The sequence below is a fragment of the Oncorhynchus mykiss genome, chromosome 18 (genome assembly GCF_057628025.1).
Source record: "Oncorhynchus mykiss isolate SJ-2025 chromosome 18, ASM5762802v1, whole genome shotgun sequence".
Taxonomy (NCBI): Eukaryota; Metazoa; Chordata; class Actinopteri; order Salmoniformes; family Salmonidae; genus Oncorhynchus; species Oncorhynchus mykiss.
This window is the reverse complement of record NC_143039.1, coordinates 49,027,561-49,040,772: the sequence shown is the minus strand read 5'-3', so window position 1 is coordinate 49,040,772 and position 13,212 is coordinate 49,027,561. Positions and strand designations below refer to the sequence as shown.

General features: G+C 44.8%; 1 protein-coding gene across 4 annotated transcripts in view; it reads left to right on the top strand.

Annotated features, from left to right (window-relative positions):
- The window catches only part of LOC110496267 (semaphorin-6D), a 96,071-nt gene that overhangs the window by 61,798 nt on the left and 21,061 nt on the right, over positions 1-13,212 (top strand). For 2 of the 4 annotated variants that reach the window (XM_090208687.1, XM_036952839.2), the window contains exons 4-11: positions 4,751-4,954; positions 6,607-6,721; positions 6,933-6,990; positions 7,567-7,623; positions 7,817-7,918; positions 9,571-9,661; positions 9,999-10,121; positions 11,908-11,996. In XM_090208687.1, coding sequence (XP_090064813.1) covers positions 4,825-4,954; positions 6,607-6,721; positions 6,933-6,990; positions 7,567-7,623; positions 7,817-7,918; positions 9,571-9,661; positions 9,999-10,121; positions 11,908-11,996 — 765 coding nt within the window. In that variant the 5' untranslated portion in view covers positions 4,751-4,824. Of the gene's footprint in view, positions 1-4,746; positions 4,955-6,606; positions 6,722-6,932; positions 6,991-7,566; positions 7,624-7,816; positions 7,919-9,570; positions 9,662-9,998; positions 10,122-11,907; positions 11,997-13,212 lie in introns of all 4 variants that reach the window. The other 2 variants (XM_036952841.2, XM_036952838.2) reach the window with 1 other exon arrangement.

Here is a 13,212-nt window from a genome sequence, read left to right as displayed (position 1 = left end):
TAGAGGCAAGGGAAATCCACCGGTAGGTATTAGAAGATTACGTTGTCTTGTCACATGACACTGAGATTTGAATTTCCGCTTCATCCCAACTATTACTTCGTGAAAAAAACATTTATCTTGATCAGTGGTTGGAACAGAACTGAAAACCGGAAAATGACTAAATTGTTTGAGGAACAAAAGTGGTCTATACTGTTCTGGAGTAGAACCGTTATTTTAAAAGCATGGGAATCGGTTAAAAATGTTTTATCTTCCGGGCATTTATTTTTTATAGTCCCACAAAAAACATCTACGAAATGCCTATGCTAAACCCTCTGTCACCAAGAAACATGTTAACTGCCAGCCGGAAATCTTTGCTAGTGTGTGTATGCTACCTGCATGGATAAATGGATACACTTTTTAAATGCTAGTTAAGGATGCTATAGTTATTACGTTTCACATTGGATTTATTAACTACAAAAAGGTAAAATTATTTTTAATGATGTTGCCGCTCTGCACACACAAGCGTGTTAGCTAGCTAAGCCTCCTCCACCCTATCTCGCTCTCTCCTCACCCGCATTTTTTTTTTGCAACCGGAGCTGTACACTTGTGTGTCCATCACACATATAAACAACTAGGCTGTAGCTTACCCGCTTCATAGCAAGCTGCTCTATCCGCACTGATTGGTGAAGTAATTTAATGTAAAAAATATATATATATATTTGAGGTTTAAAAAGGAACAGAAAGCAATGATATTAAGCCAATTGAAAGCCAATGATTACTTTTAAGCCTCAAGATGGTCCTTCCAACCAGTGACAGGTATGCTGTTTACGGTACCCTCTAGCTGTCCCTCTCCCAGTTAAGATTACATACTTAAGCCCTGATCACCACAAATCGGCTGTAAGATTTACCTTACGCATGTAGCTTTTCCGCAAGGTCTATAAGCCAATATTGGCAAAGCCCCCCTTTATCCTTCCATTGCTCCTGCATTGTAAAAACATTTCACCCCCTCAACTCACTACAACCTAGAGTTCCCAGAAATTGTGTTACAAGATGCATTTTTCCCCAAGTCCACTCAAGCAGTGAAGAGTTAGTCTTGGTGTTGTACTTACAGAACCTCGTTGTGGACCCTCTAGGTGTAGAAAGCATTGCGTGTCCCGAGGGGGCTGTGTTTACGCTAGCTTAGATACGTGGGTTGTTCTCGAGCGTTTGTAGCGTTAGAAAAACTGCAGCTGAGGAATGAATAGCGATTAAGTAGGTACGTGGGAAATGAATGTTGGCTGTCCTAGCAGGGAGTCATCTAATGCAGTATGGAATGACACACCCGCCAGTGGCAAGCAAGTCAAATAGGAAGACTGCCTGTACCGAACCAAGTTTATTTTTGCCGGATGCATAGTTCAAACTCGTCTCTTCCGCTCTCTAACAGACTCACAAATGCTGTGAATCCTTCGTGTAGGGTTGTAAAGATGATGCCTTCCTCTACTATACATTTTTTGCCCTTGACTTCAAACCAGGGGTAACCCCCAGCCTTCGCAGTAACATGGGACGCAAATGAGAGGTTATTAAGCAATTCACTTAACTCTAAGTCTCTAGATCTAATAACAAACATGAGGGCAGCGACCCGTGTTGTAGTCTGTAGATTGAAGACTCTCTTGTTTGTCCGTAGGTCATTGTAACCCTTTTCAACCATGGCACCGGTGTAGTCTGTGGGAAACGATCCTTTATATATTCCCCAATTCCGTAGTTTTCTCACAGAGCCCGAGTACAGTCCAAAATAAATAAAAAAAATAAGAGTGAGGAAAAAGTTGGACTGGTCTCTCGATATAAATGGCACTCTGAGGATCCACATTGACACAAACCAAATGTGCAGAGGAGGTTTTGGAACTATGTAGTACATAACAGAGATTATGTGTTTAGGTAATTGTGGTGTAGAAACTGGCGGACGCGTGTGGAGTGATTTTCATGGACCGTAATCAGTCTCAGCTGAAGTGAGGTTTTCCCTGATCGCTCCAAAACCTCAGGCGTGCGCCGGTGACCGCAGAGAGAGGGTTGAGAAGTTAAACTGTACGGTGACTGACACCCACGCCTCTGGTGGAATTTTAGGGGGAGAGCTAGATCTCTTCTTTTAAAGCCTGAACATCTTTCTAGAATAGTTCATTCCTGCAGTTGTTCTCCTTTCCATTTAGGTGAGCTGTCTTCTTGCTTGAACAGAAGAACCTCAAGTTACACTCCCCTCATGTATTTAGTCAGTGAAGCTAACAATGTGACTTTATACTCCAACATTTATACTCGCGGCAGTGCAGAATGTCACTATTTTATTTGAGGGTATTTTCATACATACCTGTTTTACCGTTTTAGGAATGAAACCACTTTATGTATCTAGTGTCCCCATTTGTCATAAATATTTGGACAAATTGACTTAGTGTGTTAAAGTAATCAAAAGTTGCGAGTTTGATCCCATATTCTACATCAAGCTTGTGATTCTACAGACTCCAGACTCCAGGATGCCAGTTACTATTGAGAAAACAACCCAAAACACAACCAAAACAAACTGCAAATGGATCCAACGAGTCTGTAGAGTCACAAGGTTGATGTAGTCACTGCGTGCTAAGAATATGGGACCAAAACCTAAACATTTGATTGGATTTTTACATGTCTGGTGACTGGTCTTTATACATTTACAACACTTAGCATAGCAAACGGAGGCAAACCTCTTAAATCAATCCAAGATGGCTTCAGTCGCCTCCTGTTGCGGTTTCATACAGTACTTTTGATCTTTTGCCTCTTGACAGGAAATGTCCCCCACGGTTGTGACTACCACAACTCAGGCAGGCGCCACCACAATAGAGAACAAGTTGAAGAGTTAGAGTGAGTTTTTGTCTCCGGGGTCGTTGTCTCCCAGCTGGGAGCTCTTAGCAGCGCCGTAACAACCACTCTATTGGAGAAGATGGGAATGCATGTTCTCACTTTTAGCTCCTCAACTCACTAGTGAGTTAAGCTGAAGGTGGACTGAAAGCAGCTGGGCCTTAGCGCACAGTCATACAATATGACCTTGGTTTTCCCAGAAAAAAATATACATTGTTTCATTTGTTCTATTATGTTGTTCTGGAAACCAACCTTCCATACTGTACAGTTACAACATTACCCGTTTTCATGTGTCGTGCTGATTATGCTAGTCAGTGGGGGAAGTTTTGAACTCTTCCCCTCTTTGTGTAATATGATCACAAAAATTACCTCAGACTTTCCAATGTTACTTCCTCCAAACATTGATTGAATGACAACACAGGTTGCCTCATTCATGTATCTTAGAGGAGCAGTAGGTTGTGCGTGTCTGAGTGGGTGTAATCCTTTAGAGTAGAGGCTACCGCGAGCCACAACGTAAACACGACTAGACGCTAATGCTAATCCTTATCATTTATAGAGGGGGGGGCATGACTGGCTGACCTCGCGGCTAAGCACAGCACCTGCACGGAATCTAAACTAGGATGGCGTAGGCTAATTGATATTGATGGCGAGAGCTCCTGTTTGTTGACTTTGGAAGGGCAGTTAGTTAGCGCGGCAAGCTAACATCCTGTCTCTAACATAGCGTTTCCCAAACTCGGTCCTCAAGACCCCAAGGGGTGCTCATTTTGGTTACACGGCTGATTCAAATGATCAAGGCTTGATTATTTTTTAATCAGCTGTGTAGTGCTTGGGCAAAAACAATAAACATGCCCCCCTTGGGTTCCTGAGGACCGAGTGTTGGAAACCCTGCTTTAGCGAGTCAGTGGAGAGAGTCAGAGCGAGTCCAGAGGGTCAGGATTTTAGAATGTTAACCTAGTAATGTATGATGATGTAGTAAATCTAGATCTTGCTCTGTGCAATCCACTTGGTTTATCAACTTGATGCAGCCGTTTACAATGTGAAACGTTTCCTGTGAGCTAATGTGGGACATTATAAAATGAGTCAAACAACTTCAATGAAACAATATTAATTGACTCGTTCAAAATGTCGATCGACACGTCTCTATGGTCCATTGGACTGATCTGTATTGTATCTCAGACAGAATGACCTTTTCCCGCCAGCGGCTCCCTCTTGTCATCGCTCTGGCTGTGTGTGTTAGCGCTGTATGTTAGTACTCTAAGAGGCAGATGTTGAAGTTGGCAGCCGTTAAGACCATCTGGGTTCCAGCTCGGACCGTTCGTTCCTCATTGATATCGTTTTGACGAAAGCAGACAGCCTGAAGTCGGTCATTAATATTTCTGACCAAAACTGTCTGGTGTCAGTCTGACCTTGGAGAGAGAAAAAAAAAATGTATTCGTGATTATTAGTGTTTAACGTTTAGTTTTAGGAGTTTCTGGACTGCTGCCGGTGTCATGTGTTGATAGACCAGAACATGGAGACAATCACGTGAAACAATTGTCCTGTGATTTTTTTATTGTTGTGCATTTCTTTCAAATATTGTAATGAAGAATACATTTTGTTATGCTCGCAGATTTGTGTTGCCATTAGATGCCATCAGGCTATGATGAATCATAACTGTAGCTTTTTGTTTAGATAATACAAGCAAAAATGCCTCTTGTCCTGAAATTGTATCATTCAATTAATAGACATCGGCTCCTGAGTAAATGTTCTTTAAATCAAATCGATTTAAGTTGAGCAATTACAGATTTTGCATGACATGTCCGTCTCTGCTGCATGATCTGTGAAATCGTGTGTGTGCGTTCTATGGCCCCTTTTCGTCTGACTGAACTTAATTCCTCTCTTCTCTGTCCATATTTCCCTCCGCAGACAGGGCTCCCTTGGATCGGAGCCCCACACCATGACTTGCTGAAGCCGTCTTTGCTGCTACCCTTCTCCTCATTCAAGATGGTCCCTCCGAAACGGATGAGGAGGCGTCTCCTGCTGGCAGCCCTCGCACTCACTTCCTGTCTACTGTCCGCCATGGCCACGCCCTTCCCCAAGGACCTGGAGCCAATCAACGTTGTCGGATGGGAGCGTGAGTAGCCCCACCAGCTCCCTGATTGGCTTAGAGTGATTTAAAAGGGCAAGTGGTGCCATGTTGCATATTTTTCCTCTGTGATATAAGGGGATTAATTTAGTAGCACGGGACTGGTGGTTAGTGCACTAATATGATGTGACATATAAATCTACCCCAGAGTTAGGGGAGGAAGATTGCTGTGATATTTGTCACCAGCAGCACGCAAGGAACCGATACCCTATTTGCATGGCCTAAGGCTGGCTCAGAGCCCTAATGCTACCTTGTTAATACATTGATGAGCCGAAGTCAGGCTGTGGAGTTGTTCTGCACGAGAGATGAGTGTGGAGGGATGGTCTTGTGCAAATTAAACACAAGATTAGATTAACCAAAGATGTGCACTCAAAATGGCCATCATTGGATTTTGAGTGGGTGTTGGGCACAGTTTTCCCACAGTTCTCTAACTATACGTGGGGTCTATCGGCTCCAGGAGGTGTGGTTTACATGGGAGTTAATGAGCAGGACAGGTTCTATACATTATTGGTGTGAGAAAGGTGGATAAAGAGAGGCGAAGGAGAAAGTGTCGCTGAGGGGCTGTCATTGGGAGAGTGGCATTAGAAAGGAGTTGGTTTGCGCGGTCAACAGCTTCAAATCGCGGAAAGAGAGAGGGCAAAAAGAACGAGAGGGAGTTTAGTGCGCTTCCAGTATGCACAAATCAACGTTGAGGAGAAATGCTGAACATTTCCGACCGAGATCAGCTCTTATTTGCCGGATGTAGTAGCCTGACGCACCTTGAAACCGATTTGACTACGAATATATCTCCTGACATATTGGACAGTGTAAATGACAGCATCAGACCTATCTACACAAACTGGGAGTGAGAGTGGACTTCTCAAGGGCATTTTGTTTAGTGTTAGAGCATATTCGACTCTTCACCCCGCGTGTTGCGGGTTGGCGTCGTCTTTGCCATCGACGAAATGCCAACAGTCTTATCATTTAATGAACACTTCTGCCTCGTCATCATATTTGCTGTTGTGTTGTCCAAACAAAGCCTTTCGACAGAAGTTTAATCTTACGGCTACAGTATGTGCTTTAATAATTGCCATTTATGCAAATGACTTGCGCCAGAACTAGAGTAGCAGACACTTTATCTTGGCTCACTCATCCCGAGCCAAATAAACTATGGATCTATCAAACCTTCATCTACCCTTCAGCAGGGTTGTGTTCATTAGGCACCAAACGGAAGAAAACGGACAATAAAAACAGGGATTTGTCCAATAAGAAATGCTCATGTTTTCAAAAAATGTTATGTTCCGTGCCTTAATGAACAAGACTCAGGACTGGACACAAATGGCGAGAGCGGGGACTAGCAGAGGTTTCTGTTCATTACCTTCCCTCCAGTCTGACCTTTAGAAACAAGCAGGGCTCCTGAACCTGGATCCAGTCCACAGAAAGAATAGGACATGACTAGAATGGAAAGAGTCTGACCAGAGAGTGACTGGTTTAGTTTAGCTACGCCATATCCGTTTATTGCCACTAGCAACTGAAAAATCCAACAAATACTACATTATTAAAGATTTAAATACCATAGCAGTTGGGGTCATGAATTGGAAAAATCTTTATGTATGGGATAATTCAGCTATTCTTTATATTATCATTTTCTCTCTTTGTAGACTCCTACCTATGCCCAGGGTTCCAGGGGCTGGTGTCGGACAATGACACAGCCAGACTAGGCCTGGACTTCCAGAGGATGCTGAGGATCAATCACATACTCTACATTGCTGCCAGGTCAGTCAGCCAATCCACTGCCTCCGTTCTGGTCCACATGTTAACAATCGCAACCAATTAAACGTCACCAGACTAACCAGTCCTGGGTCTGTTTCCCGGACACTGTAGCATTTTCAATGGAGAATCCGGGAAACCGACCCTTGGTTTGGCCTTATATTTATGAGACTGTAACAGCACACCCTGACACTAAATCTTAGTCTTTACCCCGCAGGGACCATGTCTTTGCAGTTAACCTGACCACAGCTGGTGACGACTTCGTCCCCCAGCTGGTAAGTTACGTGAATCAAACAGTCAATCAAACCTCACATGGCTATGCAAGATGGAATACAACGTAAAAAACTAAAGGGGAAATAACATGGCCATGTGGTTTATTACGGCACACGTTTGATCTGCTTTTTCTCTTCTAAACACAAAGTACCCATAATTTATTTGCAACATCAATAATATTTGTTTGTAGAAGTACCACAGCCTGGCCCCTAGTGAGTTTCCCTCACTAATGGACTTGCCTGCAAACAATGGCCCTCAGCTTGGCTGCTCCCCCAGCTACCTCCCCCTCTGTTTGACATGAAAGACCACAGTGGAGAACCCTCGAGCGTAACCCCAATATGGCAGAGGTCCAGTAGTTATACCCAGAAGCCCCTTTTCATATCAGCTTTCCAGAATCCCCCGCTGTTGACGGGGCGGCGAAGTCGAGCGACGCTCTCGGCGGGCAGACCCCAAAGGTCACAGAGAGGCCTCTGACAGGCTATGGCCACACAAGCACATTCTGTGATTGCGTCCGGTCTCTTTTATTTAACTCTGGGTGTGGTGTCATATTAAGTCCCCACCCCTTTCATGTATTGCAGAAGCTCACATGGAGGTCCAAGGATGTGGCCAAGTGTACCGTGAGGGGTAGAAACAGTGTGAGTATCGATCACCATGTTCCTTGTGTGTCTACTTTGAGGTCAGGAGAGAAACTCTCCCTAGCAACATAAGTGCACCCTATAACATAATTGGATGGTTTCAAGGCTCCATAATTGTATTTGTGAATTGTTGTGATACCTAGTAATGCCTGAGTGCTATTTTAACTATCTATCCTGTGTTTTTCTTTTCCAGGATGAGTGCTACAACTATGTCAAAGTGCTGGTACCGCGGAACGATGAGACCCTGTTTGCTTGCGGCACCAATGCCTTCAACCCCACCTGCCGCAACTACAAGGTGTGTGTGTGTGTGAGTGAGAGTCTAGGTGGGGATGTGTGCTGTTCATTTCTTTCTTTCATCAAACCTTTAGATTCTAGAGAGCCATGATTGACGTTTGTTAATGTCACTCCAATTAGAAGGCTGTGATTGCTGATTTGCGGGCATGCAGAGACAACGAAGCTAGTCATTATCACAATGCCACAATTTGAGTCTTCGTTCACCCCCTTTTCTTTTGCTAAGCCTTTTGTGTGTTCAGTCCTCTTGCATTGACAAGGTATAATTGCTACCTGGGCAGTCGGTTTGCACTTCGAAATGATGTCAATGTAGACTGACTTAGTTTTCATCACTCATTACTTTAAAAAAATAATAGTCAGCGCCATGCTTAATTTTTCACTACTTTTTACAATATGGCCGTAAGAATTCATCTGTTTATTTTTATAAAATACAACTGGCATACATAACATAGTGAGATTGTTGAAAAGCCAAGAAAGATGACTTGTCTTGTCATTTAGCATTAGAAACTAGAGGTAATTACAGCTCATTGAAGGCAGTGAGGTGAAGCCAATCAGACAGATGTTGTTTTGTTTTCCCTAGCACTGTGTGTGTGTCTGTGTGTGTGTGTGTGTGTGTGTGTGTGTGTGTGTGTGTGTGTGTGCGCGCACTCCTGCTCCTGCTTTGCCACAAATAGGAGACTGTCCCCAGAGGGACTGGAGGGGCAGCCAGATCATTTATGAGTGCCAGCAAGGGGCTGAGCAACCACAGTCGTGCTAGCAAGGGGCTGAGCAACCACAGTCGTGCTAGCAAGGGGCTGAGCAACCACAGTCGTGCTAGCAAGGGGCTGAGCAACCACAGCCGTGCTAGCAAGGGGCTGAGCAACCACAGCCTTGCTAGCAAGGGGCTGAGCAACCACAGCCGTGCTAGCAAGGGGCTGAGCAACCACAGCCGTGCTAGCAAGGGGCTGATCAACCACAGCCGTGCTAGCAAGGGGCTGAGCAACCACAGCCGTGCCAGCAAGGGGCTGAGCAACCACAGCCGTGCCAGCAAGGGGCTGAGCAACCACAGCCGTGCCAGCAAGGGGCTGAGCAACCACAGCCGTGCCAGCAAGGGGCTGAGCAACCACAGCCGTGCCAGCAAGGGGCTGAGCAACCACAGCCGTGCCAGCAAGGGGCTGAGCAACCACAGCCGTGCCAGCAAGGGGCTGAGCAACCACAGCCGTGCCAGCAAGGGGCTGAGCAACCACAGCCGTGCCAGCAAGGGGCTGAGCAACCACAGCCGTGCCAGCAAGGGGCTGAGCAACCACAGCCGTGCCAGCAAGGGGCTGAGCAACAACAGCCGTGCCAGCAAGGGGCTGAGCAACAACAGCCGTGCCAGCAAGGGGCTGAGCAACCACAGCCGTGCCAGCAAGGGGCTGAGCAACCACAGCCGTGCCAGCAAGGGGCTGAGCAACCACAGCCGTGCCAGCAAGGGGCTGAGCAACCACAGCCGTGCCAGCAAGGGGCTGAGCAACCACAGCCGTGCCAGCAAGGGGCTGAGCAACCACAGCCGTGCTAGCAATTCCACTAATGTTGCAAAGGAAGTATTGGGGTTAAGGGGTTTGTGTAGTGCTAGTTTCAGTCCAGGCCCTAGGCCATAACGGCGACAGAGAACTAAGTTTCTTCTCGCTCACACAGATGACCACCCTGGAGCAGGTTGGCGAAGAGGTGTTGGGTCAGGCGCGCTGTCCCTTCGAGTCGGGCCAATCCAACCTTGGCCTCTTTGCTGGTGAGTGGCTGAATTGATACATTTAGAGTTTGAAATGTCAATGTTTTGCCCATAGTCCATTAGCAATAAAATGTTGTCCAAAGCCTAAGTGTTAGGCCTTTTAGGTAGGTCAAGACGGAAGCCTAGTTTTATGGCTAAATCGATTAGTCATAAAAAATCTGAGCATTCTTATAGCATAAATGTAAGTGTTTCATATATGAATTGGTAAATAGATATGACATGGACTTGTCTTTTATATAAAGCTTAATCATTTGAATTGTATTGTCTTACTATGACTTGCTTTTTTTTATACTATCTTATTAATTGCTATATTTACTATACTCACTTTATTTTCTAGGTGGTGATTTCTACTCTGCCACCATGACCGACTTCCTGGCCAGCGACGCTGTCATCTACCGTAGTCTTGGCGACGACAGCCCCGTCCTGCGGACCGTCAAGTACGACTCCAAGTGGCTCCGAGGTCGGTCACGTGAATGTCGTGTCTGTCATTGTCCTGGTTGGGGGTGTGTCGATTTTTCAGCCCAGTACCAGAACACCCATTTTAACTCACCACTGCATCATCAAGTCCTTACATACCCAGCCATCACAATGTCTTGAGACCTGTCTTAGCAAATGACGACACGTCTCTATAAACACGTATTGGAAATACCAAGACATTTTTTATAATTTGTTGTTTTCATTTTTTTAAATTCCATTATAAATACTAATCCCTCACTCTACGACTTTCGTGCACATCCATAGCCCCAATTGTGATGGACACCAAATCAAAGTAATCAAGATTTATTGACCAAAAATAAAAATTTTAGAAGCAACAAAATAACTGTAGCTGAAGGTGGCATAGAGCTCCAAACAACACCTGTCTTCAAGCCTTTACAGCCAGAGATAGTCTTCTCTTGTTTGGGGATCTCAGAGATGCTCTTCCTTAATCTGTAAGAAAATCAAATGTAATTAGGTATCATTAGGTACCCCGCTATTTTCTTGTACCTTATTTATGAACAGCTCACCTGAAGCGTAAAGCCCCATCGTCCAGGAGGTCTTACCGTTTGACACCAGATAGGACGCCAGCTTTTTCTATGTCCAGTCTGAAAATAGAATTAATCAGTTAAGCACTCCTGTTCCCATGGGAAGAAGTGACCGTTGCGTGTGTCCTGGTCCTTTTTTTTTTGCAATGCGGTGTTCTCACTTGTATTTGCTGGGTGACCGCTTACCTTCATTTAGTTGGGTGGCTGACATGTCTTCCATCCTCGTATCCTCACAAAAGAGACATGGGCCGTGTCCATTACACAATGACTACCAAAGCACATGTGAAAACAAGAAAGCAGATGCAAGCATCCGTCATAACGTACCTCGTCAGCCTAACCATGCATGAAGGTCACTATAAGTCCAGTCTACTCTGCAGCACGTGAGGTTGGCAGGGCTGATCAATAAAACAAGAAAAATCTATTTATTTGGGAGATGTTATTTAATGTAACATTTTGATGTAGTCTCTGTTTAATAAAACTGCACAGGAAAGACCAGAATTAGTCGCCCTGTTAAGGAGAGTAGGTCAGTTTTGTCTTGAGACATCTTAAGGTGATCGGTGGTGATGATCATCGAGGTTGAGACCTTTGACGTGATCCCGTCCCCTCTTTGTGCTCCCCCATGGACTCCATTGGGCAACTGAAAAAAAGAGATATGCATGAATTTAGAGATTTAACTATACTTGCTAGCTAATGACAGTTGTTAGCTCGCTAACCAGAGTCTGCACAATATCACATTTGGTAGTGCCAAAACAAGATGTCTAACATATTTCTTCATATTGAGTAAATATTATTTTGGCTAACGTACATTACATATTAAAATGCTTTGCTTGCTTTCCTCAAGTTGAAAAAAAACTACCATTTGAGTCTTATATCAACTGTCAGTAGAATGTTCCATGAATTTGAAATGTTAAACATTCCAAAATAAAGACTATATAAAGACTAAATATTTTACATTAGTGTCTTGAGATATGTCTTGACACCCATAACATGTCTGGAGAGATGGCATTGAGAGTTTCTTAAGACGTCTCAAGACGAAGGTGATGGCTGGGTATGTAATTAGTTGGATCTGGTGTTAGTACAGGGTTGGCGCAAATGCCTGAACAGCAAGGACTCCATCTCCGGCAGATACAGATAATCCCCAGAAAATGATGACTCCCCATAATGACTTTCATTCGATCTCACCTCTCACTTCTCCCCTCTTGTTGTGTCTGCTTGCCTCCCCAGAGCCCCATTTCCACCATGCGATCGAGTATGGGAATTATGTCTACTTCTTCCTCAGTGAGATTGCAGTGGAGTACACCACCCTGGGCAAGGTAAAAGGGTGTCAGTGATAGAACCACAAATGTATGTACAGTCGTGGCCAAAAGTTCTGAGAATGACGCAAATATTAATTTTCACAAAGCCTGCTGTCTCAGTTTGTATGATGGCAATTTGCATATACTCCAGAACGTTATGAAGAGTGATCAGATGAATTACAATTAATTGCAAAGTCCCTCTTTGCCATGCAAATTAACTGAATCCCCGCAAAAACATTTGCAGCGCATTTCAGCCCTGCCACACAAGGACCAGCTGACATCATGTCAGTGATTCTCTCATTAACACAGGTGTAAGTGTTGACGACGACAAGGCTGGAGATCACTCTGTCATGCTGATTGAGTTCGAATAACAGACTGGAAGCTTCAAAAGGAGGGCGGTGCATGGAATCTTTGTTCTTCCTCTCAGCCATGGTTACCGCAAGGAAACACGTGCCGTCATCATTGCTTTGCACAAAAAGGGCTTCACAGGCAAGGATATTGCTGCCAGTAAGATTGCATCTAAATCAACCTTTTATCGGATCATCAAGAACTTCAGGGAGAGCGGTTCAATTGTTGTGAAGAAGGCTTCAGGGTGCCCAAGAAAGTTCATCAAGCGCCAGGACTGTCTCCTAAAGTTGATTCAGCTGCGGGATCGGGCCACCACCAGTACAGAGCTTCCTCAGGAATGGCAGCAGGCAGGTGTGAGTGCATCTGCACGCACAGTGAGGCGAAGACTTTTGGAGGATGGCCTGGTGTCAAGAAGGGCAGCAAAGGAGCCACTTCTCTCCAGGAAAAACATCAGGGACAGACTGATATTCTGCAAAAGGTACAGGGATTGGACTGCTGAGGACTGGGGTAAAGTAATTGTCTCTGAATCCCCATTACGATTGTTTGGGGCATCCGGAAAAAAGCTTGTCCGGAGAAGACAAGGTGAGCGCTACCATCAGTCCTGTGTCATGCCAACAGTAAAGCATCCTGAGACCATTCATGTGTGGGGTTGCTTATCAACCAAGGGAGTGAGCTCACTCACAATTTTGCCTAAGAACACAGCCATGAATAAAGAATGGTACCAACACATCCTCCGAGAGCAACTTTTCCCAACCATCCAGGAACAGTTTGGTGACGAACAATGCCTTTTCCAGCATAAGGCAAAAGTGATAACTAAGTGGCTCAGGGAACAAAACATCGATATTTTGGGTCCATGGCCAGGAAACTCCCCAGACCTTAATCCCAT